General features: G+C 51.4%; 5 protein-coding genes across 5 annotated transcripts; 1 reads left to right on the top strand and 4 right to left on the bottom strand.

The window, feature by feature from the left end:
- Positions 1-186, bottom strand: V2A60_003893 (uncharacterized protein; the record flags this gene model as incomplete). The annotated part of the gene is made up of 1 exon (XM_083255218.1): positions 1-186. One exon carries the CDS (start codon positions 184-186, stop codon positions 1-3), a length of 186 nt encoding a protein of 61 aa, XP_083111344.1.
- Positions 187-9,959: 9,773 nt separating this feature from the next.
- V2A60_003892 (uncharacterized protein) lies at positions 9,960-11,610 on the bottom strand (the record flags this gene model as incomplete). Its single annotated transcript, XM_083255217.1, has 3 exons — positions 9,960-10,118; positions 10,641-11,136; positions 11,198-11,610. 3 exons carry the CDS (start codon positions 11,608-11,610, stop codon positions 9,960-9,962), a joined length of 1,068 nt encoding a protein of 355 aa, XP_083111343.1.
- Positions 11,611-12,300: 690 nt separating this feature from the next.
- V2A60_003891 (uncharacterized protein) lies at positions 12,301-12,867 on the bottom strand (the record flags this gene model as incomplete). Its single annotated transcript, XM_083255216.1, has 1 exon — positions 12,301-12,867. The coding sequence occupies one exon, from the start codon at positions 12,865-12,867 to the stop codon at positions 12,301-12,303; it is 567 nt and encodes a 188-aa protein (XP_083111342.1).
- A 6,901-nt stretch (positions 12,868-19,768) lies between these two features.
- V2A60_003890 (cytochrome b5-like heme/steroid binding domain-containing protein) lies at positions 19,769-20,584 on the bottom strand (the record flags this gene model as incomplete). Its single annotated transcript, XM_083255215.1, has 4 exons — positions 19,769-19,950; positions 20,129-20,186; positions 20,243-20,277; positions 20,494-20,584. The coding sequence occupies 4 exons, from the start codon at positions 20,582-20,584 to the stop codon at positions 19,769-19,771; spliced, it is 366 nt and encodes a 121-aa protein (XP_083111341.1).
- A 552-nt stretch (positions 20,585-21,136) lies between these two features.
- On the top strand, positions 21,137-22,469 carry V2A60_003889 (uncharacterized protein; the record flags this gene model as incomplete). The annotated part of the gene is made up of 2 exons (XM_083255214.1): positions 21,137-21,204; positions 21,266-22,469. 2 exons carry the CDS (start codon positions 21,137-21,139, stop codon positions 22,467-22,469), a joined length of 1,272 nt encoding a protein of 423 aa, XP_083111340.1.
- Positions 22,470-24,400: the final 1,931 nt, after the last annotated feature.

Genomic DNA, 24,400 nt, shown 5'->3' with positions numbered 1-24,400 from the left:
CTAAAACTCGTTTGCGTTGCCCGTCCGGTTGTGCGGGACTTGGCCATCGTTTAAAAAAGAATCCGGCGGGTAATATTCCGCTTTGCTGGAGCGTACGGGGTACACGACCACTTGTGATGGCGCGGCCACTTGGGAGAGTTTCTGTGGGCGGAAACATACGGGCATGCTTCTTGTTGGATTGGCCATGGCGGCCCATAGAACCAGGGAGCAGGGGTTGATGGTGGTGATGGTGAAGCGCGAAGCTACATATGTAGTAGTAAAGTAAAAGCGTTTTGGTGATGTGTGGAAGGTGCAAGGGGGGTGTGGCCAGTTGACGACCAGTAAAAAGCGCAGGTAGCGCGCCGGCCTTGAACTGCCCTGGGGCGGCTCGGTGGTAAGCTAAGTTGGTGGTTGGTGGTTTGGTGGTTGTCACAGCGGGCCAGGCAGGGTTACAAACGAGAAGGCCCGCTGGTGCAAGCTCATTATTACTGAGTAAGAAAAGAACCAGAGGGTGCTTTGTCATGAGGAGGTCGCCACCCGTGGCCAATCAGAAAGACTCAGTGCCGAGAATAAATGGGTCAGATTTCAACAACACATCAGAGCAGCGGCGGCTGATTGATTTCCCTACCTTCCCAGCCAAGCTACCTACCCAGGCATCCAGGGTGCCTATCGAGGCAGCCTAACTATTTACTTCAAATCTCCTACAGATTATGGAGGGTTGCAATAGGTAAAGGTGACAAGTAGATAGGGAGGTAGGTAGGTAACCAGTACTCAGTAAGTACACTGGGTTGATGGGGCACGGCACAGAACTGTCCACCACTAACTTATTATTGTGCCTCCTCAGAGAGGCTAGCTGGAAAGCAGGTTCCAGGTGACCACACTTGCTGCATGGCCCCCTAATAAGGTAAAGCAAGCCCGTCATCAGTGGGCTGAATCCCTGGAAACTCGGAAACTCGAGCCCCCCCCTTCCTCAGCATACTCAGTACACTAGTTAGTTAGGATGATGGGTGATGTGCATCCCAAAAGCTTGACCACAGCACAGCAGCAAGGCAGAGAGAGTACCGAGTAAGATGGTTGACGCTGCTGTTTCGACCTCATCAGCCCGGTCCCGGTCCCGTCTTCTGCTCTTTCCCCCCTCTTCTCTCCTCGGGACCAGAACAAGGGGGCGTGAGAGATGGCCTCTGCGGGATCCCTGCTAGAACATGCACTGACTGCTCATCGGCCAAGTCGACTTGGCAGGATGAAGCGCCCTGCACCACACCACCACCACCTTGCCAAAAAAAAGACGCGCAGCGCTGGGATCGCCCCCTCCCATTCGCGACCTTCTCTTTAGGAATCAAGTCATGCCTTGGATTCTGGTCAAGGCGACCGGTGAGTGCTGATTATCTTTGGATATCTGTGACTCTTGTTTGTGAGACGCATCAGCCACCCCCCTCTTGACGAAAATGGGACCAGCCGCACAGCGCATCGACACATCACGGATCACACGCTCCCTTCCCCTCGTCTCCCCATCCGTCATCCGTAGCCTTCCCGTGTTGGCCCTCTGCGGGTTTGATCGATTTCCAGATTCACAGGGGAGCAAGTAATAACGGCATGGCACTGCCCCCTCCCCGAAAATCATGGGCTGGCAAACCAGCTGCGCCCCCCGCGCGCATTGGGGGCGGGCCAAGAGAATGATACTTCCACCGCGGCGTTTTGCTTGGAGTGTGGGCGCTCAGTAACATGGTAATCTTTTTCTCGAATCCATCTCCTGCGTGTTTTCGGGCAATATCCACAGTCATATTCCCCACGAGCTCGTACACCTCGTGGTTAGGTACTGTTGCAATTCTGACTGCAGATGTCCTGCTCTCGCACTGCTGCAGGGCATACGCAGTGGTGCAGCGGGCGACGAAACGGGTTATTCGTGGCGCTGTGACTCAACAGCATCGTATAAATTAAATCCCCGAGGAAACAAAAATAGCATTGACTGGCTAGTCCAGTATGTTCCCACCACGGCATGTAGTTTGTCGCTACTCACTAATCTGTAGTTAGTACGTTGTATGTAGGGCTATCCGCTGACTAGGAACCTATACGACAGCGTGTTGTTACCTTTGTACTTCAACAACGCAGGGCTCTTTTTTCTCGTTTATGTTTCCGACTAGAGTGATGTATGAAGTCTACGGAAGAACGTTCTGGAATCTTTTTATTTTGGATCGTTTTGTGTAGTACCACACAGTAGATATGTACGATGATTGAAAGGATACCAGCTGGTTGTCGGGCGTCATCTCATGACCTGTGTCAGCCTAGCATAGTAGCAGTTCGGCATACGCTTGTTGGTTGACGACAGGCGACCGACCACAGCTCTACGGCGAACTACGGAGAAGAACCCCCCCTCCCAAAAGTAGGGAAGAGGCAGAGACTCAGAAGCTGAACATCCCGCATCACAGTGAAGATTCAACAATAATAGACGTCAGCAGCTGCATCTGAAACCCCCTACAACCCCGAAACATAGCTGGATGATAAAACTTCAGCTCACTCAATCTCTGGCATGCCAAGCGCACGTACACGCAAAGAAAAGCAAAACGCACAGAATAAAGAAAGAAAAAGCAAAACACAATGCCAAATGGGAAATAGTCGCCGCCCGGTCCCCTCGGCCGGCACTGGGAGCCTGTTTTACGCACAGTCTGATCTAGGCACCTGGCCTAGGGCAGGATGCAGATGTGTGATGAAAATAATAAGACACAGAAAAGGCGAAATGTCTCGCGGTTTTCCCATACTCCGCAATGCCCGCGGACTTTTGCCCGTCGCTTTGGCCCTCATCTTCCTCCGGGAAGGGGACCGGCCAGGGAGGAGGGGGGGGGGGAGGTAACCTGGCTGTCTGGGACAAGCAGTTCACGCCACAACGACTTGCAGAAAGACAAAAGCACAAATGACGGACACGCTAGAAAAAGAGGAGGCGAGTATTGAGCTGAATGGGGATACCCATTTGTTTCTCAATCATCCGCCCTCTAATTAACCTAATCCGAAAAGGCGACATCCGGCCGCACCCCTGCGCTGGAAACAAAAAAAAAAGAAAAGATGTTCAAAGCAGTTCTTCAGAAAATGGCACCAGGAGCATCAAGCTTACGGCCCCCATGGAGCTACCGTGTATATCTATCGCTGGTTGGTCGCCTCGAAGCGAATCTCAGCTACGCAGCCTGATATTTGGTTGAAATCGTCATTTTGATCGTGGGACCAAGGAAAACAAGCGGGAAACAAGGGATCCAAGGCGCAGGGCTCAGAGAAAAACCATGTACCCAGTACCGAGTATCATGACCACCTTGCACCCCCCCTGATCAATTGAGCGATGGCGCGTAGGACATAGGTACATATTCAACACACACACACACACAGAGCAACAGCTGCGCCTACCCCCGATACTCTCGGCCGACCGAGCTGACAAACCGGACGACAAGGGAGGATAGGGAGGATACTGACTGAGTAGGCCAATGGTGAAGAGGAAAGATGGAGACATTGGGGCCCCAGGAGTCGGGGGCAGGGGGGTCATGGGCACCTTTTGCAACGTCTATGTACAGATTATAGTTGACCGATTGGCAGCACACGCACACACACACTCACACAAACTGTAAGTGCCTCCCCACAGGCAGAGCAGATTGCCATGGCCATGAAACCAATCTTTCAAAACCCACTTTGAACGAAGATTAGCGTCTCTTATGGGTCCACGCCCCTCCCTCCCCCCGGCCACGGTCTTCTCCCGTGGCGCTGTCAAAAAAGGGCCCAAATGGTTGCACCCGCCATCTAGCGCGATGCTACCCACACCTGCTGCGACTTTGACAGCTGGGCTGCTGGTTGTGGCTGTTGTTGTGGTTGTACTGACTGGGTACCTAGTTTGCGAGTGTGAGAGGGGTTTCCGACTTGTACCCATGTCCGCTCCTTGGGCTGTTCTTGTTTTGGATATTCGTGCAGAACTACAACAAATACAAGTGAAATTACTCCAGGACTACCTAGATTGATTGGTATTATTCGAGGGGAGAAAAGCGACAAGGGACGGCATCAATGCAACTCATTTCCGCACCTCTGCAATCACCACAAGCCGCAACAAGCCAATTTTCCTTCTCACTCGCGCAACACACTACCTGCATAGTGAATCGGAAAATTATCAGAGGAAAGAATACCCTGGGAAAGTAATGCCCACAACCGAGGGGTGGTGATGGTGGCGGCGGCGGCGGCGGCGGGCGGACGTGGCGCGACCGCTTTGTAGCAAGGCAAAGGCCCCCCCCCCCCCCCCCCCCCCCCCCCCCCAAAAAAAGGAAGATGTGAAAGTAAACGACCCCCAAAACGGTTCCGGGGAGAAAGGCGAGCTTTTCCCCGATTCGTATAACACCGAGACATGTTTTGGGGGATAACTATTTGTAGCAGCAGCACCAGCAATAGTAGTGGTAGCTAGGTAGTTAGTAAGTACATGGCGCATTGGTAAGAACAGCAACAGCACACTCTATCGATACGATCGGCAAGGCAGAACCACAGGCAGAAAAACGGCAAGACTGGTCAAAACATTCTCTCTCTCTCCAAGACAACTCGTCACAACAAGAAGGGAGTTTTGTCGCACGCCACATGCAGGTTTCGTTCACCTCGTTTAGGAGAAAGGGCGAGAGGCAAAGGGGGGTTGGTATAGCTGATATGGGCAAAGCTGGACATCTATAGCGATGACGGGCGCGCGCGCGTGTGCGTGTGTGTGTGTGTGTGTGTGTGTCGGTCTGTCTTACGGCACCGCCGCGGACCATGCTTTCCCGGAAATTTAATCATTGAGAAATAAGATTTTCTGTACAAAATAACGTAAAAGTACAAGACTAGAGTGGCTAGAAAGCTATTGCATAGGTCCCAATGCACACACACACACACAAAAGTTCAATGGTGGCATGTACACACAAAAGTAAAGGTCCTTTTGTATTTGGCGTATGAGAGGGAGGGTGCGTGTGCGAGTGCGTGTGCGTATGCGACAAGGCAGAAAGAACGCGAAGGGGGGGGATTGTGAATCATCTGACGCAGACCAGACAGAGAGGGCTATACACGCGTCGCACACGTTTTCACCTTCTTTGGATCGCATTCTCCCTCTTGTTCTTCCTAGTTCGCAGCAAAGATCTACTGGGCATGTCATTGTCATGTACATGACGCAGCCGATGCTCGGGTAATCTCCCCTCCCCCTCCCCCATCCAACGGGGATGGATGGATATATGATGGATGGGCGTGCGGGTGTGCGGGTGTGCGGGTGTGTCGTTCGGGCACGTCCCGAAGCTAAGGAAGTAAAATAGAAATAAAAATAAAATCAAAACAGAATATGCAAGGATGCTGCAAGGGATCCCCTTCCAATGGATAGATTTGGTGCGATGTAGAAAAATAAAATAATAATTCGTCCTTTTTTTGCGAGTATTTTTTCTGCGCTTGGGGCGCGCGCCCGTCGATCGAGGCGAAGCTGACATGCCCGGGCGACAAACGTTGGTCGGGTGGGTGGTCAGCGAGTAGGAAAGTGAAAAAAAAAAAAAAAAAAAAAACGGAGATGAAGTGAATCAAACTAGACTAAGAAAAAAAAGATACTGGTACAAGAACCGATTTTCTTTCGGCCGGCACGGACGGAAAGAGGACAGGGGAGGGGGGGTGTTGCTCCAATCTGTCCGAGATGAGCGTACCAAGGACAAGTTTGGCTCTTCAACCCTGCTTTTGTCCACGCTGTGCCAAATTTTTTTGTTTTGATAAGCCAACACCACTACGACTACGGAAATTCCGCAGCACCAAAATCACGATGAACCCTTGTGGTTATATGGATTACAAAAGCAAAGAACAGAAAAGGAAAAGCCATGTCTTGCTCTGCAACGTGCAGAAGGTGGGGAAGTAGCCCCACTATAGACGAGGACCCGATATCCGGTTCCGCGACGGCGTAGATATCCACCATCCACATCATAACTCGCCCGTTACGATAATATACACAGACCTCTCCACTTAACTATGAAAAGTATCAGTACAGTTATTTTATTTTCATTTTATTTTTCCTCTCTCCCTCTCTTTATAGCACCGGAAATCTCTTTCCCCGTATCGCTACTGGTCAACAGTGATACCATCTACCCCGGGGAGGGGCGCGCGGCTTCGGGGTCGGCTTCGGGGTTACCAACGTCCACCACGCCTTGCCCGCACTGAATACCCAACTTGGCGGCGGCGGGCTTTCCCCGTCGTGGAGTCACCACACACACTGCCCGCCTCAGCTGCGCAAAGCTCACCCTCTCTTATTTCCTCTGTATGAGACGCCCTCCCTCCCTCCCTCTCGACCGCACACCTCCCCACGGGGATGCACTTGTCGTCCTTTTTTAATTGTCATCACTTCACTCTTCGTATTGGAGTTTTTTTCATCTTTGAGAAAAAAAAAACTGCAAGAAAGAAGGGGAGAAAAAAAAGTGGGCGCATACCTCAGAAATGTTAGGAAATTGAGGTGGCGGCGGCCGGCCCCCCCGTCTTCCTAATAAAAGAAGAACAAGATCCAGGCCATGGAATCAAGACGTCAGTCAGATAAGGCAAACACGGTTGGATGCAGGGCCTCGGAGAAAAATTGAGGGGGGAGGGGGAAGGGAGGGGGGTTCGAGCTTCCTTCCGCACTCATGGCTGCAGGACAAGTATTGTCCTGCCCTATGGCCATCACTAGGCAGCTTTTTTTTTAATGTTTCACATTTCTTTATTTATTCTCTTATTCTTATTCCGTTTTTTTTTCTTGCATACTTGTGCCTCTTTACCTTCTCTACAAATAGACTATAATCCACCATACCACAACTCACTACCTTGCTCCTCCACCTTTCTTTCCTTGCAACTCTCCTGCATGTCTCTCTTCTATTTTAGAGGTATAACTCCGCTATGGGTATGCAGATTATACGTTGCGAGGTACGCAAGCTCTTTTTTTTTTTTTTTTTTTTTCTTCATTGCACTAGTACCGTAGTCTCTTTCCGCTACTTCTCTGCCCTACCAGCCTGCCTAACGAACGGGGGAGCGTCCCCACTTAGAGTTATCAGACCCGCATTTTCGTGCATCTAAACCAATGGCAAAAACGTATTGACGAGGTGGGGAAAACGCTTTCAAAGCAAAGTTGCGCGTGGCCTTTCCCCACTTCAATCTTGTCTTCTCCCCCCAGAGCTCTCTTGGCCCTACCAACTATCAGTAGTAAAAACAAGTACTATCCTCCAGTACTGGTAGCTTGAAATATATACACTCACCCCTCCCCTCCTCGTCTCAGCCACTGTCTAGAACCGTAGCTATCTCCGGCGGAGGGCGGCGGCGCGACGCACGTTTACGCACAGAAGAGAAACAAGAGTCATTCCCTTGCTACCATTGCATAAGCTATTCAGACTCCAAGTCGAACCTCTCTTTGCGACGGCAAGGAAATATCTCCATTTTCTGTCTTTTCGAGTCGACTTTCTTTTTTCACAGGTCGTCTGTGACTTTATTTTGCCTCTCGTCATTTTTCTTTTCTAGACCTCCTCCCCTTTTTTGCCGTCTTGGCATTACCAAGAGAAATAAACTGTATGAATCGAAGCCAACATGGTAGACATGAAGGGAAAAATAAAACCCCGTCCAACAGGGACCTGGTTCCGCCCTGTGGGGTTTACTTTACCTCTATAACATGTCACCGATGCAGTTGACGACAAACCATCCTTGCCTCCCTCTATGCGCTTGTATTTATTTGCTCAATAACGATGAGAAATGACGATGAAAAATGATGACGCATTTTTCCTTTTTTTTTTTCTGATTTGTTTTTTTATTTTTTTGCTTTCCCTTTTGGTTCCGTCGGCCGCCGCTGGCTAGCCCTATGACGCCCGGTTTGATAATCTCGTCTCCGTCATGCGATGCCCTTGTCCATATACCCACCACAGCGCGCGCGCGCGCGCATGCACCCACATCAGGGCACCTATGTAGCGCCCCCCTCTCTTTTTCTCCTTCTCACTCGCGAAACCTACAGGGTACCCTTTTTTTTCTGGTTCGGTTCTTACCGCTTTGAGAAAATCGAGCCGCAGGGACAAATAACCATCTTCAAACCACAAAAAAAAAAAATTGGCCGTTCACAAAGCCAAGGTTCAGTTGGTCCCCCCAACGTAGGTAGGCGGCGGGCCCCTCTAGCCCTCCCCGCCCTGCCCGTTCAACACACCAAGTTTGGCCTAGCGCCTTTTCCTAACTTTGCTAGTGCTAGTAGAATACGCACCTGGGGACAACCTACAACCTAGTTCATAAGTTGGAACTGGGCCGGGAAAAGCGTCTAGATGCGCGACTGTTGGATACAATTCTGGCGCTTCCCATTGGTTGCTTACCCTTTTGTCTACTCTTCTCGCTTTCTGTTCCCCCCATTTGCCAAATTGAGGAAACCTCCCTCGTCTGCTACCAGTACTTCGCCCCCATGAGATACCTAGTCTGCCTCCACCTCTCCTCCCCCCCCTCCCTGTCTGCCTGCCGCCCTGCACAGCCGCTCATCGCACCGCATCACGACTGGTCAAGACTCGGTCCTCCCCTCCAACATGCTCGCGGAGCAACGAACCGACTACGGAAACCCTCTACTCCGGAACGCCCTGTTTGGCTGTTGTACGACCCCCAAAACTCTTCAACTCTGCCACCACATCGAGCAACCCCCCCCCTCCCGCTCCCCTCTCCGCCCTTGTGTATCTGTAGGGCCACAGGGGAAGCCGGCCGGACGAATTAAAAATAAATGGCCATACTCCTCGCATGTGGCTGGAAGGAACTTTTGACGTGCGGCTGCCATAATTAGCAGAAAACGGAACCAGCATTCTACCGGTCTTTGTCATCTGCTTCGTCATCGCACACGCCCTACACCCATCTTCTCGTCTGAAATCACCCTTTTAGTCTCGCCGGTCAGTTTTTGTATTTTCGAGCAACAAAGCTTCTATCCTCGCTCACTCCTCTAGCAATATTGCCGTAAAGGAGAGAAAAAAAAAGGAAAAAGAGGAAACAAGAGATACACGCCATAGCGTATAGTAGTTGGTGCTAGCTTGGCCTAAAAGCTGCCGAGTTATGGCCGGGTTCTAGTTCTCTGGCATCTTCTCTCCATGCTCCATGCACGCCACCACCATCTCACTCACCCACATCGTCATCACCCTACTATGTATATGTCCGCCCCAATCTCTTCAGCTCCGAAAAGCATATATTGAGCTTTTTACCAACAACGTAACCACACCCGTAGCCACGCAATCCTAGTACCGTTACATCTGCGTCTGCTTTAGTACAAAAACACCGCTCGTAATTCGTACCCTCCCACCTTCTCTCCCTGCTTAGTTTGAGCTTCATGCTCCGCTCGTCTATCTTCACCTCCGCGAGCTTCTCGACTCTGCGCTTCTGAAAATGGGAGGGGGGAGTGGATGTCTGACATGGCTGCCACGTGAATCATATTGTGCTTTGCGTCCGCCTCTTTTCCCCCCATCCTACACAAAGCCACGCCCGTTTCAGGCTTGCCCGGCAGTCCTCCGCCCCCAACTGTGTTGGTGCTCCTCTACCAGAGAACGGGCGTCATGGAAATCTGCAATAAGATCTATTCCACGTCAGAAACAAGTCCTGTCCCACCCCCTCGACGAGTGGCCCCCCCTCTGGAATCAATTAGCATCCCCGTGTTCCCAGCCGGTAATGTTGGTCAATTTCCTCCTTGTTGGCAAAGAACTGTCTGGCAGAGAGCAGCGCTGACGGACCTCGTCCGAGAGCCATCACCAAGGCAGAGTCCATACCCGGCCCCCTTGGTAGACTGCCATGCCCGCCGCCACACGCCCAACCATGTACTATAGGATCACGTTCAAAAGTTCCTCGTATACAACTACCCTGGACAACATCCCAGCTGAGGCTGCATCTACACCATTGTTGATCTTTCTGCTTCATACATACACAAACTGTTTTTGCCTAGCAAAAGCTCACCCTCTACTGCGTCAAGGGACATTTACCTATTTCATTTTGGTTCATTATTCATTTCTTCAATTCAGTAGCTTGTCAGAATATACCGTCAGCACCCAAATCCCTGCGGCCTTATCTGTGAACCGTCCGGCTCTGCCGTGCGGGTTCAATCGGTAGTCGCCAGATCCTCTCCAGCCTGCTCCTCTCCCGATGCCCATCATGGCCGCGCCAGCCTCGTCCTGTTTCCTGGTTATGTTAGCCCCCAACTGCATAGTGCATCCTTCTGCCCACTTTCCTCAGCTAAGCTCCAGCGGGCGCCCTACTGGGAATGCCATAGCCTGCGACGTGGAATGCCATGCTACTTGATATGCACCCCTGATCCTCTAGTCTACTTCCTTCTCGCTAACGACAATGGGTGTATGCAAAAGAAATCCAAATGACGCCCCCCAAATGCAAACTCCGTGTCCAGCCCCATGTATATTACACTGCCCATGATGGCTCATTATTCAGCATTGTCCGCCCTGCTTGCGGCTTGGTCATTGCCCTTCATTATTCATCTCCCATTCAGATCGTACAGCTCATCTTTGGCCAACGCGCTTCGAAGGGCGAATCCCGTATCCATCACGCGTCTCACCGCATCACTAGCATCAACGACTGCTCGCTACCCATGGTACGTCGGCCCGTTTTCGGGGGCGACAATCTGCATGCTCCGAGCCTTTCCGCTTGTTCGGCGTTTCGTTGCTTGTAGTCGTGCTCCGTACGCTTGCAGTGGCACTCATTTGATCCACCCGTCGACGAGTGTCTTCCTTCATCTGGTCTTCCAGAAATCGCCATTCACTCTTGTCCATCTTCTGAAGGCTGCCCTTACCAAACAGGTGACCATCGATATGATCAAATCGTCGACTCCAATGCGTGCCATTGCTGCTATCTTCCTGAACCATTAAATCGTCAATTTCAATTACCCGCATGCAAAAACCGCACCAAAACTTGGCATCGCATTGCCTCCCGATCCTACAGCTTTGTGCTCTTGACTGAAGGTCTTCACCGTGGACCATTTCGTGCGCCCCCATAAGATGCTGCAAAAATGTAAGCCGGTCCTCACAGATGGCAACGCAGCCATCTTCATCGCATGCCCAGGCATCCACGGGTTCATGTTGCCCGCTCTCGTGCCTTTTCCAGTCGTTTTTGCTACCAAAGCTCTTGCCACAAGCTTTCACTGTGCAGCCGTAGGGTCTGTCATGCCTCTTCATGTGCTTCCTAGTTGTATCATTAGTAAATGCTCCGTTCCGGCGCAAGATGCGCCAAAACTCTAGCTCACTTAAGCTCACAAGCTCGATTGCAGACTTTGTCGCACTGGCTGCATTCGTAGCGAGATTTGCAGCCCACACTTTCCTCTGGATCGTTGGCATTCTGTGCGATCTGCTTTTTGGCGTAAAGAGCTTGTTCAAGGAGCTCTAAAGGAAATGTTCCTAAATGATCTACAAGCTGTGATGTTGTCCAGCCCTCGTTGACCAAAGCATCATGGCTGAGTGCATCGACCTTTTGAGAACTTGCAGCGGTCAAATTCTCCCGGGGAGCACTGGAGCTGAATATGCTGCTGGCTTTGGGAGAGTACACTACTCGTGTCTCATCACCGGCACTCACATCTTGGCTTGGCGGCCCCTCCTGAACTGCAATTGGATAGCTGGTGTTGCTGGCCCTTGACGAGACAAAGATACCACCATTGGTCATTTGAATCGACGGTGTCGCGAACGATGGGCTACCAAAACCTGGCAGCTGATGTCCTTGCAGTGAGGCAACACTTTCGGGACCAAAACATATGCCAGTCGGCCTGGTATAACCTTGAAAGGATAGGTGCCGCGGGGTGGCATGTGAATGGCCATCGATTGAGAAGTCATACGATGCGTCTGAAACAATTGCGCTGGTTGCTTGTGGGGTTTGATATTGGGGTTGATCTACGTCCATTAGAGTAGATTCCGCAACATGGCTGTCTGTACCCGGTAGTTGTATATCAGGTAGGTCTTCAGATGGCGTCACCTCACTCGACGGTGCGGTGGTTCCGACACGTGGTTCCAATCTATGCTAAGGATTAAAAGACATACTTATAGGTAGGGATTCGGACGGGCTGGACTTACTTGACCCAATACTCAGCATCAGCAGCGTCGGGTGAAATGTCACGTCCATGGACCTTGGACATGTGGGTGCGAAAATTATCTTTCCGAATCCAAACTTTTGGCTGTGAGGCCCCAGCGCAATCCCCGAGAGTGCATTTATAGCCAAAGTTTGCCTCTTTGTGGACTGAGAATTTATGTCTTTGCAAATCGTTGGGTGTGCCAAATCCGTCCATGGCTTTGCTACAGTTGGGATAATTGCAACGATGCGGACGCGAATGACTCAGTGCATGTTTTCTGCAGGTGCTTGTTAGGAAAACTGAGGCGTCCGGATGCCATGTAGCGATACGTACTTGAGACTGGACTGGCTTTTGCAGGTCTTGTTACACTGGAGGCATTTGAAGGGCCCGCGATAGCCCGTTGCAGCCGTCGTGGTGGAAAAGGTGCTCGCAACCTCCATTGCGTCGTCTTGCATGGAAGGCATGTGGGGTCCCGGGTTGCTGATCTGAAAGCTGTTCAACAGCTGCTGCATATGTGCCGCACCGGCTGTCTCTTGGCTAGTGCCAGTGAATAAGAAAGTGTCTTCATATTGATAGCGTGCATCTTCCGGAGCCGACTCGGGGACTGTACCATCCTCTGACTGAAGATGGGAATAGCTCATGAGAGCGAATGAGTTTTGAGTGCTTGGACGAGATGGCCGCTGCTGACCAAGGGCGTTCCATGGTTCAGAGTGCGGCGCTTGAATCATGTCGGTTATGCTGGGGTCATTTAACATAGTGCCCCATGAAGGGTTTGCTTGCAGCTGCTGTGTATCCATGGCATCGGCAGTGTTGGGCGGCCAGGCCGAAGCAGTTGTCCCATGTTGGCTGTGGTTCATACTCGGATGCGCTTATTCAAGTGTATAGCGGAGCAGCGCGGCTGTGTGAGCGGCAGGCAAGGCTCTGCTGGGATCCAGTATACTGCGAGAGACGCTAGAGCAAGCGAGTATGTGGGCGCGGCTCGAAGCAGTGTTTTTGGGGGTGGCGTGGGCGAAGGTAGAAAAGGTGGCGAGGTCAATATCAGGAGGATTGTCTTTGGGACGGGCGGGAATGGCACGCCAGGCAGCAACGGGATTGGGCGGTGATGGCGGGTCTTGGTGTTGTGTCCAGCACAGCAGCGTTGGAAATATAAACAGGTCGCTAATGCACAAGTAGAAATTTTCAGATTTGCTAAGGGGGGAGGTTAGAGATGACGAAGCAGAAGATGATGATATATGATGAGGTCGATAAACAAAAAATGCAAAGCTTGGATGTTGAGAGTAGAAGGTAGGATAGGAAGAAAAAAGAAAGGGCCAGAGATGATGTGCAGAAGCCCAACTAATAAGCAAAACGGGCGGAGGACTGGCAGCGAGACGCTTTGCACTGGGCAGCTGGCAAAGTTGCATGCCGCTTTTGTGACAAACGGCCCATCATGGCATGCTGCTTTGTTTTAGCGTCGTACTGGGCTGAGCCTTACTAGGCGAACTGGTGAGTGGACTGTGGAGGGGGTCCTAAAGGAAGCACTAGGAGCTTCATCGGGCATGCACCCGCATCGCCGGGAGCTGGGCGCAGCAGCTTCGAGCCGCAGCACTGCCACCATGCAGGTCGCGATTGAGGTCGCTGTGACGGGGATGAGGGTTTGGCGATAATTATTTTGTGATGTATCCAAATCAGACTGACCCCGTTGATGGTTGAACTGGCAGACTCAGACTGGCGCTGTTTGGTGACGCCGCCCCTCGCACTACGTAGATGAGTGTACAGCTGCGCTTGCGACAAGTAACGTGACAAAGTAGGGAGCGAGTGTCAGTGCGACAGAGATTTCACATTCATTCCGATTTTACAATGCACTAATACACCGGAGACCAAATTGGGATGAGATTCAAGAGCAGTCCGAGAACAAGGCGATGGACAGGTACGACAGTCGTCTTGCATACTTACCTACTGCCTTTGTAAGTAATAAGTAAGTAAGTACTTTAGTGTATAGAATAAGGTAGGCAAGTACAGGGTTATCTTGGTACAATGCAGGTGGTACAGCTTACTGTGCTATAGGAAGTACTATCTTACCTACTCACGTGGTTGATTGGTACTCGTACGGGGTAAGTACCTAAGTTACTTACAGATTACTTACCTACCTACCTACCTAACTTGCTCAATAATACTTACTGGCTCAGTACACTTGGGTAACCAGAATTTACTAGGCCAGTATCAACTAAGTAGTTCCCATAACGTACGCGCCTACAATACTCCCTCACCAACAAATTGCAAAATTCAAGCCACTGACTGACACGTATCAACACGTCCACTTGTACAAGTACTCTGTTCGATCATCCTATTCGTGTAACTGGTCGGCCTTGTCCTGCTGACCACTCTCATATACTTGAACCCGACGTTGTCTAATAAACGGCGACGCCATGACGGACACCTCCGCGCCCATGCTCGTCCCCTCCCCCCGTGGGGCCGTATCGAAATTCCTTCCCTACCTAAAAGCGGCGCGGCCGTCTCTCTCTGTCTCTCTACTTATCCCGTTCCTACTGTGACTGACAGGGCATCGAGCAGACTCGCACGCGCATAGGGTTTTTGCGTCATGGCTTTTTGTTCTCCCAGCCCTTGTGCAACCATGGCTTGAACTGCTATTGGTAAGCCGCGTAGTCTATCAAAATACTTTTCGGGAGCTTCTCGTAAAATGACCTTGTTGTGACATGATGCGCCGTCATGTGCTGCTGCTGTGCAACTTTAGGGCAGTCTGTTAGTAGTAATTCTGTACCTAGCCAGTCGACTGAAATTGCCAGCGTGAAAGGGAACATGGAATTTCTCGAGACGCTTTTGCAGCACAGCAAGGGGGAGAGAAAAAAGAAAGAAAAAAAACCTCATAATCCTTCCGTGATCCTTCTACTTGCTCTACCCCAAGCATGGTCCGAAAATATACTTTATTAGTTCATGCTCTCACTTCGTCACTCCCCAATTTACTCAACGACTGCAAAACGAGGTGCGAACCGCAAGGCAACCCGCAAGGCAACCAACTTACTAGCGTGGTCCCGGCCGCATAACGGGCCGCCTGCAAGTTGCACGGGCTCAGCCTGCCTACCGTCTTGTCCGTCTGTGCCCGACGCCGTGATGAGCTTCACCGGAAGTTTCGACCAACTCTGGCCTGTTACCACGTAAAGGGTCTTTCATTTGCGCTATTAACAATCCCTCATAATCTGTACAAAACCAGTTTTGTATCGAAACAAGTTCGGAAGGCCGAACGATGGCGCAGTCTGCACTGCCCTCGACGGATTTGACACAAGAATGAATGACGTTTGTTTTTTCTCCTCTCTGGAGGCAATTCCAGCCCACCTTGCACTTCTCTGAAACTGATAAGTAGCCAGACGGGCAAGTTCTGACAAAAAAAAGATCGTTACAAAGGAAGAGCCGAGCGCTGTTACAAACACATTTCGCATCTACCCAAGGCTTAATGACATCACTTCGAAAGAATGCGAGTGGGTGTTGCAGAATCGACGTTTCCTCTGGGCTAACCATTTATACGGTGCTTCATGCCCAATCGGACCCCCTTGATGTGGCCCAAACCATTGTTCGTTCGGTCGAGAAAACCGTCTGTCACAGCTACGTGGCACAATAATATATGCGCCACTGCTGAACACTGTTCACATGGCCAAGGGACGATTTTGTCAAAGGGCAAAAAAGAGAGAGAAAAAAAGAAAGAAAGAGGAAGAAAAAGAAATAACTTTTACCCATTGACCGCGTGTGGTGTGCAAGACTCCAGCATGCACCGGCCAGGGTCTTTTGGCCGCCTGCTAGCACTTTTCCCTGCCGGTGGCTGAGCCAGCGGGCTGGTCCCGATAGGAGAGGTTGCAGATGGAAATATTTGCCCGTCAAGCGCAGCACCCGGCAACATGGTGTGCGTGCTGCAGAATCTGGAAATGCTGCTTGCTGCATGACCCATGAGAAGCGAACAAAGCCTTTTTCTGCCACAGAGCGCGCGCGGCACTCTCAAAGTGTCCCCTTTCCTCTTTCCTCGTGTGTCGCATTGCGTTTCGCAGCCGGAGAATGAAGACAAAAAAAAAACCTCCCTTGCCCTCTACCCCTAATACTGATTTACTCCTGCTTTTCTCACTCTTGGCTGCAAGAAAGAGAGCCGACGCGGCGCGTGGGTCTTTCGCAGTCTCACAAAAGTGTGGCAGGGCGGGTCACCGTGGTTGCAACTTGCGCCCATCAACCAGTTGCCAGTCCACTCACTTTGACTCGCAAGGACTGGCTGGCAGCTGCTATCAGCCCAGCCATAACCATCCATCCCACTCACATGTTTGAAACTGCGTGAAAGAAATCGCATACCCCTGTCACTTGTACATTTGCGGGTCATCCCTGATCCCCGGGGAACTTGGTCTTCAACTCCGGGGTTCAGCAGTCGTCCACTGTCACACGGTATTTTCCATTTCCGGACCCCAACGCCCTGCACATTGTGAACCCCAGCACTTTCCATATATTCTCGAATCTTCAGTCGCCCACCGGGGTCAGCAGCCTGATCAGTCGTTCAGACATCAACTATGCCACAGGGCCTCCCGCCGTTCCTGTCTTTTTCCCCTCATGGCCGTAGCTGCCGCAGTATATATAGTGTGAGAACCATTTGGGTACCGCCGGTTGCAGTCGAAGCAAGCGATTCCTAGGCATTACCTCATCAAGACCCATGACGTCTGACTGTGGGTAAAAATATCCCACCCACTCAGATGCAGGCGGATTGAAGCGGCTTTACCATGATGCAGTGCGCCCTTCAGATGCAGCCAAATCGGCCGCTAGGGATGCTGGCTTGTCCCAAGTTCCGCGATTTGGACTACATGCCCCCCCCCCTGGTAACTTCAACACTTGTAATATGGGGACCTCTACATCCATGGCCGTCAACATTACATCTGTGTGTTATGAGTCCATGGCTTGCTCCGTTGTGGCGCATGGGGTATTCCTTTTGTTCCTCTATTAAGACCTATAGATGCACCTCGACACCACAATCACACACGAGCTCGCTCTCGAGACCAGCCGCGTGCTCGGCAACTCGGACTGACATGGATTACGTGACGCAATGACGGAGCTTTGATCTGCCGGCTATGATCAACGCCACGTCGTTTGTGAAATCGCGTGCCTACCGAGGCCCTAGATGTCGTGCGCCGTATTCAACGTCCGTTATTGTCCGGAGGGTATCACAGCATGAGCCCATCAGATCGAATACTTCAATTCCCTGCAGGCACCAGATCGCTGATGCGGAACGGCAAGCGACTATTGCTGGGGTACAGCCATAGGCGGTCAATGGTGTCTTGATTCATGCCTGCTGCAGCTCTGGCGGTTGAATTGCCAGTGCTCTTTCCCCGTCTTTATGTTGAATGCTATTCTCCAGGACTTGGATTATCCACCCCGGCACTTTCAGTCTTGTACACACCCACTCGGGTTAGCTCGCTGCAGAAGAGCCAAGGGTGGCATCAAGCAGGCTCCAGCTCTTTCGGTAGTTGATGTTACTTTCAGCGCAAGAAAACCAGTGGCATGCCAATGAGGAGACACCCTCAAGACAACCTTGGACACATACGGACGAAAGGCCAAGGGTGTATTTGTGTCTCATCCTCCTTGCCATTGTGGCTACTCTATGCGGAAGACTCCTCGACTACTACGGAAACTGGCTGATATCAGACTGGTGCACCCCTATTGAGGAGGGAGGGTTATGAGACTGGGGATGCATAGCTGTATGGACTCATTGCTAGCTCATCCTTTCTTGAGACATGAGAGGAGGAGACCTTGCGCTGGGAAGTTGAGCTGGAAGAAGCCACAATTTCGAGTATAAAAGGCCCAAGCTCGTCTTGTAGTTTAGTTTTCAATCCTGATTCTCTGCATCTCGACTTGGTTCTCCGAAACACATCAAGAACTGCCCTTCCTCGCCCTTGCAGACCACTCGTCCCTTTCTGCGGCACAGACAGAAATCCAACCCTGCACTGTTGAAGCAGGACCAGCATACCGCATTGCTTGTATAGTGCAGTGAGAGAAGTTCTTCGCTTTCTATTCCCTGTCGTCATGTGCGACTTTGAAGAGTTCATCTTCACCTGCGGCCACAACGCTCTCAGCTTGAAAGCCTACTGTCACCAATCGCGCAACCATCCCCGACATGAGTGTAATAGTGTCAAACGTCTGCGCAACAGCTGGTTCCAAGAACGTCTCTGCAACCAATGTGCCAATGTAGTGAGAAACAATGGCCCTAGAACCGGCGGCGCAGGTCCCGGCCGCCACAACAAGGACTCTCGCGGCCCGTTTGTCCGCAACGAGGGAGAGTATCATCACTGGCAATGAAGACATCTATGACGCTCTTTGCCCATATCAATGTATCTTTGTTTTGTCTGGGGCGCAACCATGATGCCTTGAGAGTTCGTTCAGGACTTCTCTCGGTTTCTATTGGGGTGGGCAGGTACACTTGTGACTGGAGCGGCTGGAATGAATGAATGCACGCTTGATAATGGGGAGGATGCACCACGCACGCACTGGCTGATACTCCAATGCCTGTAATCTTTTGCTTTTTGTTGCTTCTTTAGTTGGCCGTTGTTAGCATAACTTCAATACTAGTTGCAAGCTTTCAGCTACAGATGTGTTGCTTCGAAACGCGTGTACCATTTCGACTGTCTCGTAAACGACATCCACAGCAATATAGAGAAGATTCTCCAAGCATAGTCCCCCCCCCATCATGTGTATGCTGCTTGGTGATAATGCACATGTCGGCTCTCACAAGACATACCGCCCACCATCTGAAGTCTACTTCGCAGACACAGCCAAGGGTAAAGGAGGAGACTGATGCGTTCCTTTTTGCCACGAAGCCAGGCACCACCACTACCGGTCTGTCTCACAAGAACTCCATTGGCAATAGGCTGCGATGACCAGCCGTTCCCGCCATACAGTACGCCACCGCGAGACTTGCTCAGCTCCGTTGACCAAGTACTCGCTGGTCACTCAGTCGGTAGCGCAATCGAGAGCCTTGCACATGCGCGGGGGTTTCATTGTTGTCGTCTTGGTGTGTGGCTGCGCCGCTACCACACTTAATCCCTGCAGGACTTTGAGACCTGCCTTGTTCAAAATCCCGATGCGGATGACGCGCGCCTTTCAACTTTTTGCCGATATATGCTGCTGCGTATTCCTCTACTGTTCTCTCGATGAGAATGAGTATCATGACCGGTTCTCCAGTATCGCAGAGTTTCTGCAAGTATCAAAGCTCGCACGACTTTGCACGTGCAGCCCTATCTGCTGTTGACCGGGGTAGCCGATTGACATTCTGAGTTCCGGGTACTCGGGTCGGCTTTGTGCAACCTCGACGCGCTGCATATTTCCCAAAGTGCCCCATCCTACCGAGAAAATGCAACATCCGACCCGAGACAGGGCACGGAAGCTGAGATGACTGCCGACGTACCTGATGGCGGAGTTCTGCCTTCAGTTGGAGACGGGAACGGTGCACGCTTTCATATCTACTTAGCCTGCCCTCTCAATCCCTTAGACTCAGATAGTTTCAAGAAAGAAAAGGAAATTAAAGGAGCGAAGAGGTCGGTGGATGTGGTGAATTTTGGGAAAGAGTTTTGCATTTTTTGAATTACTATGCCCCCCTTCCGCCGCAGACCAGGTGGACGTATCTAAAAGCGGGAGAAAGCTAGCGAGAATCGTTATTTTTGTTAAACTCGCCGTACCGTCTCACACTCTCTGTTTGCGCAACGAAAAGCGCATTACCCCTCATAGCCTGCTCCCGAGTTCCTAGTCCATATTCGTAGCACCGGCGACAACGCCCACAACGTTGTAACGCTTGGAGAAGAATGTGACCCAGTCATTGAGAACGCCCTTTTCCTTTTCACTAAGGGTTGACCAGTCGGCAACAACGTCTTCCGGCTTCGTCGAAGTCATGCCCAGAGCGCGGGAGGCATCCTTGCCAGTGAAGACTACGGGGTATGAGTGAGCATGCGTCAGCGCGCTGTAAGACGTACTTTGAACAGTAATCAACCGATTCTGCGTTCAATAGAGCCATTTGGGCTTCTCAATAGGCAAAAAAGAAAGCAGTATGCCCGCCCCCGGGGATAAACGCTTCGCACACCGATAGTGCAAGATAGGGTCACATACCGTGGTAGGCTTTGCCAGGCAGATACGAAGCGTTGCCAGTCACATCATACACCTTGCCCTGTATTCAAAGTATGAGAACTTGCTGTTGATATTTTGTGGGAGTCCAGAAAATACCTTGATGGCGACATAAATTTTGTCGCTGTCGACACCTGTGAGCACGCCACGGTCAGCCACTGCGTCTGTATGGGGGCAACTTGAAAAGTGGTCTAGCTTCGCGCGCTTCCGAATGCCTTTGAAGCATGGAATATTTTCCGAAGCACTCAAAGTTCTCTGCCTTTGTCATCGAAATCCAGAATCTGGCCGGCTTTGTAGCTCTCACGTGCAGTTGGGCGCCGGTCTTCGCGGGGACTCTTCGCATGACGTACCGTTGCATTTGGCCAGCTCCTCAACGGTGATGGGGTCGTCCTTTGGAGGGTTGAGCTGAACAGGCTCCTTCGGTTCGAATTTTCCGGCCATTTTAGAAGATTTGAGTTGTCACGGAGGTACTGTAAAGTGATTTGTATAATTTGAGCTCGTGATGCCTGCATTGCCAGCCGAGGAAGCCCTCCCCCACTATCCAATCCTCGGCCCGCAATTTCTGATGTGTACGCACGGACCAACTCAGATCATCAACTGCTTGCAACCGTCATTCTTTTTCTCGGGTGTTGAAATAAAAGGAACCAAGCTTTACCACCAAGCCCATCGGCGGACGGCCGCGCATCACAACACATAGCGCTGGGAGTGCATTAATTCGAAATGTCTGGACTTGTAGTTGCATCGCTGCGGCCTATTACGAGCCGATCATTGCGGCATGCAACGACTGGGCTGCTATCCATTCACGTCGCATCACGAAGCTCCAGCGCCCATTTCCGCTTCGTCGTTTTGTTGCCACCATGGAAGAAGCATCAGTCTACAAACGTGGGGGATGGGGCGCAAAAGAATGTACCCCAAAACAAACCACAAAAGGTGACCTTTCGCCAATTTGCAGGACGCGCTCTGGGTGCTGGACTGAGGAACCTCGCGTTTGCGATGAGTCCCAGGGGTATCAAACAGGCGTACAAAGACTCGCCCGGATCGACCTCCTTTGCCATCGTACTGTGAGTTACTATTGAACAGCTGAATAATCTACACTACGGGCTTATGCTGACGTCGACCCAGGCTTCTCATCACTCTCGGAATCAGCGCCGTCGCACTGAGGAGTTTCTATGCTCACTTTTATAACAACAAGATCAGCAAATACCCCGAACCTGTCGCGAATACCCTCAGACGAGCAATATATTACAGCAATTATGCGCCCGACCCCGAATTGGCGCTCAAATTCTACAAGAAAGCAATGCAGCAATGCGCCGAAATCGGACTGGACCCGTTCTCGGACGAAGTTCTCGGCATTCGCATCCAGGTGTCTGCTTGGCTTCAGCAGCTGGAAAATTACACGTCAAGCGGTGAGGTCCTCGAGTCGGTGTTGGCCGATTGCCGAAAATGGATCAGTGTAATGGAGAAATCTGTGGAAGAAGGCCAGGTGGACAAGAACGGCCATTACATTGATTCTTCGAATCTAGCCGATGTGAAGGATCTAAGTGAGAAAGATGCCACAGCGGCTAGCAACAGTGAACCTGTGGCCAAGGATGAAGAGCCGCAAACTCAACGCGAGACACTTTGGCGCAAGCGAGAGCGCTTGCTAGCTACGTCCGTCAAGACTGCCGTTGCTCTAGGGGAGCTTTACGCTGATGAGCACGTCCTGAAGCCGGAGAAGGCGACTGAGCACTTTGTATGGGCTGTTGAAACGACTCTTAAAGAGTTCAAGCGTCGGCGAAGCGAAGGAAAACAGCCCGGTGAGGAATCCTGGCTGACTCCAACAGAAGTTGGCGGTGCAATGGAGTCTCTTGGGCGAGATTACGAGCGCAAGTCGCAATTTCACTTGGCTATTCCTCTATTCTTCCAGGCACTCCGTCTGTGTGAGGTCCCGTGCCATCGCGCCGTCGTCATGAACAATCTGGCAGCGTCATTTGCACAGATTCCCGTCTCGTTCTTGTCGGGTGCTCTATCTGATGGTCTCAAGGAGCTTGAGAGCAGCGAAATGCCAAAGACTCGAGCAGAATGCCTCGAGGCTGCGGAGAGATGGGCAAAAGGCGCGTACATGCACGGTAATGACGTAAAGGGCGAGGAGCGTACGCCGGAGTGTGACGAGGCGTGCGCTGTGGCCCTATGCAACTGGGGAGATGTGGCAGCTATGCTTGGAAAGACGGCCGTGGCCAGGAAAAAGTACCAAGAGTGCATCGAATTGAGCAATAAGCTCGAATTCACGGACGGGGCCAAGCAGGCGGCAGACGGCCTGGAGAAACTCAACAAGAGCTCCAACTAAGGGACTAGCCGACAGCAATCGGTGTACCCTATATTTGGTAAACTCGAAACCAAGCCCGCAAGAAACATGACTTTTTGACACCGATAGCGTCCATGAGAGGCTACGGATGTTAGGTGGGATAAATCTGGACCAATTGCCCGACACCTTGGTGATATTCAGGATCTAGGAGGCTGGTATGCGCGTCAGCAAATACGGACATAATACTCTACTTTTTTGGGGTGGTTCAAGAACATGTATACTAGAAGTCTCATTGGAAGAAACGCGATGGGAGGATGCGAACTAGTAAAGAACGCACGAGCCAGGCAACGCCGCATGAGTTTGCCTCCCTACCACCTTCCTTTTCTGAATAATGCCGAGCTGAAGAACAGGGCGATGGGTAAACTTCTGCGGCAAGTCGTATGGGCTGTATCCTGTGTTGGGGGTGTGGCGTGGTAGAGAGGGGTGCATGGTGCTTGGTATGACGAGAAGGTCTATGACGGTTGACGGTCACGCCCCTACACAAGCCCAGCAGCATACGCAGCGGCAAGTAGACGCCACGGGACTATAGTACTGTCGAGATGACAGAGAAACCAGGCAAAATTGAAGCAGGCGCCGGAGGCGCCTACACCGCCCGGCAGGGGGCTCGCTCTACAAGGTTTCTATATATGGTTGTAGATGATGGCTGTGTAGACTGCGATCCGCGAAGTGCCTTGATAACTGCTGCGCCTTGCTGGGCTTGCCTCATTATTGGGGAATGCTCTGGGGCAAGGCGCACAAATCTCGGCGATCGGGCGAGGCCATGTAGCCAGTCGGCCTACAAGCAAATCGCTATGGGGGCCACATGGCTTACTGATTCAGGAGTACAGGTCTGTCAGTCATTGGGGTGGGCCATCTCGAGAGGGTCCCTTATTCAGTTATATACTCACTTGTATATTTGCACTGGCGGCCGTTTCATTCTATGCAGCGCCAGTAAGCAGAGGGCGTGGTGTCTCGTTCGCCTAGTCATTCTGGGCAAACACGTAGGCATCTGATTGCAGCTGTGTGTAGATGAAGCCGACTGTAAAGTAATACCAGTACAAATAGATCTTCAGAATTTACTTTCTTTGGGACTATGCTACTTCTGATAGGACTTTGGAGTCTTGTTACGGCACCTGGTGCTGGCCGGCTGAGAAACAACTGGGAGCAAGTGTCGCCGGAGATTAAATATAAATTACCAAACAGCCTCTGATAAAACAGCAGTCTAGCATGCAAGTCGAGTAGACTTACATTTTACTGGCGAAAGCATGGACTCTCCGTTTGGATCTGGCAAAGGAGGATCGTAACATGATGCCAAATGTGTGCAAGATCATACGTCCCTCACCCCCCCCCCCTCCCCTGCTTATCAGCCACGCAGTGTACGCAGGTGCGCTCGCGTGTACATGCACGAAAAAGGCTGCAACGGAAAACACAGCAAATACTCCTCAGTAGATCGAGGTGCAGCGTGGGAAGGGGGGTGTAGGCAGTTGTGCAGCGACGTGGCGTGCAGCTAGTGCGAGGCGCAAGCGCCACGGCTCGAAGCAGGCTTCCTGATGTCTCGACGCCGCCGCTCTCGGCTTTTGCGGAGGGACTTGCTACGAGGGAACGCGACGACGCTAATAATGATGCAATGGTGAAGAGGGAACTACTTTTTCTTGCGATATCCCAGCGGCGTTGCGGCTTGTCAAATGGTTTTTCTCCGCCAACGACCGAATAGACGCGAAGTCCGCATGTGAGATCCCGGTCCCACGAAGAACCCCGGTAATCATACACGAGCGACCAAACCAAAAGAAAAAAGAAAAAGGCCAAGATGGAGCAATGTGGTATTTTCATAAATTCAAGCTTTTCAGCAGTGAAAGTATTCAACAACAAATATACGCAAAACAACCTAGTTTTCTCGCAGCCGTCAGCAAGCGACACGTCGCGTGGACTCCTCC

The sequence above is a fragment of the Cordyceps javanica genome, chromosome 2, assembly GCF_051103115.1.
Source record: "Cordyceps javanica chromosome 2, complete sequence".
Lineage (NCBI taxonomy): Eukaryota > Fungi > Ascomycota > Sordariomycetes > Hypocreales > Cordycipitaceae > Cordyceps > Cordyceps javanica.
This window is presented reverse-complemented; position numbering and strand designations above follow the sequence as displayed.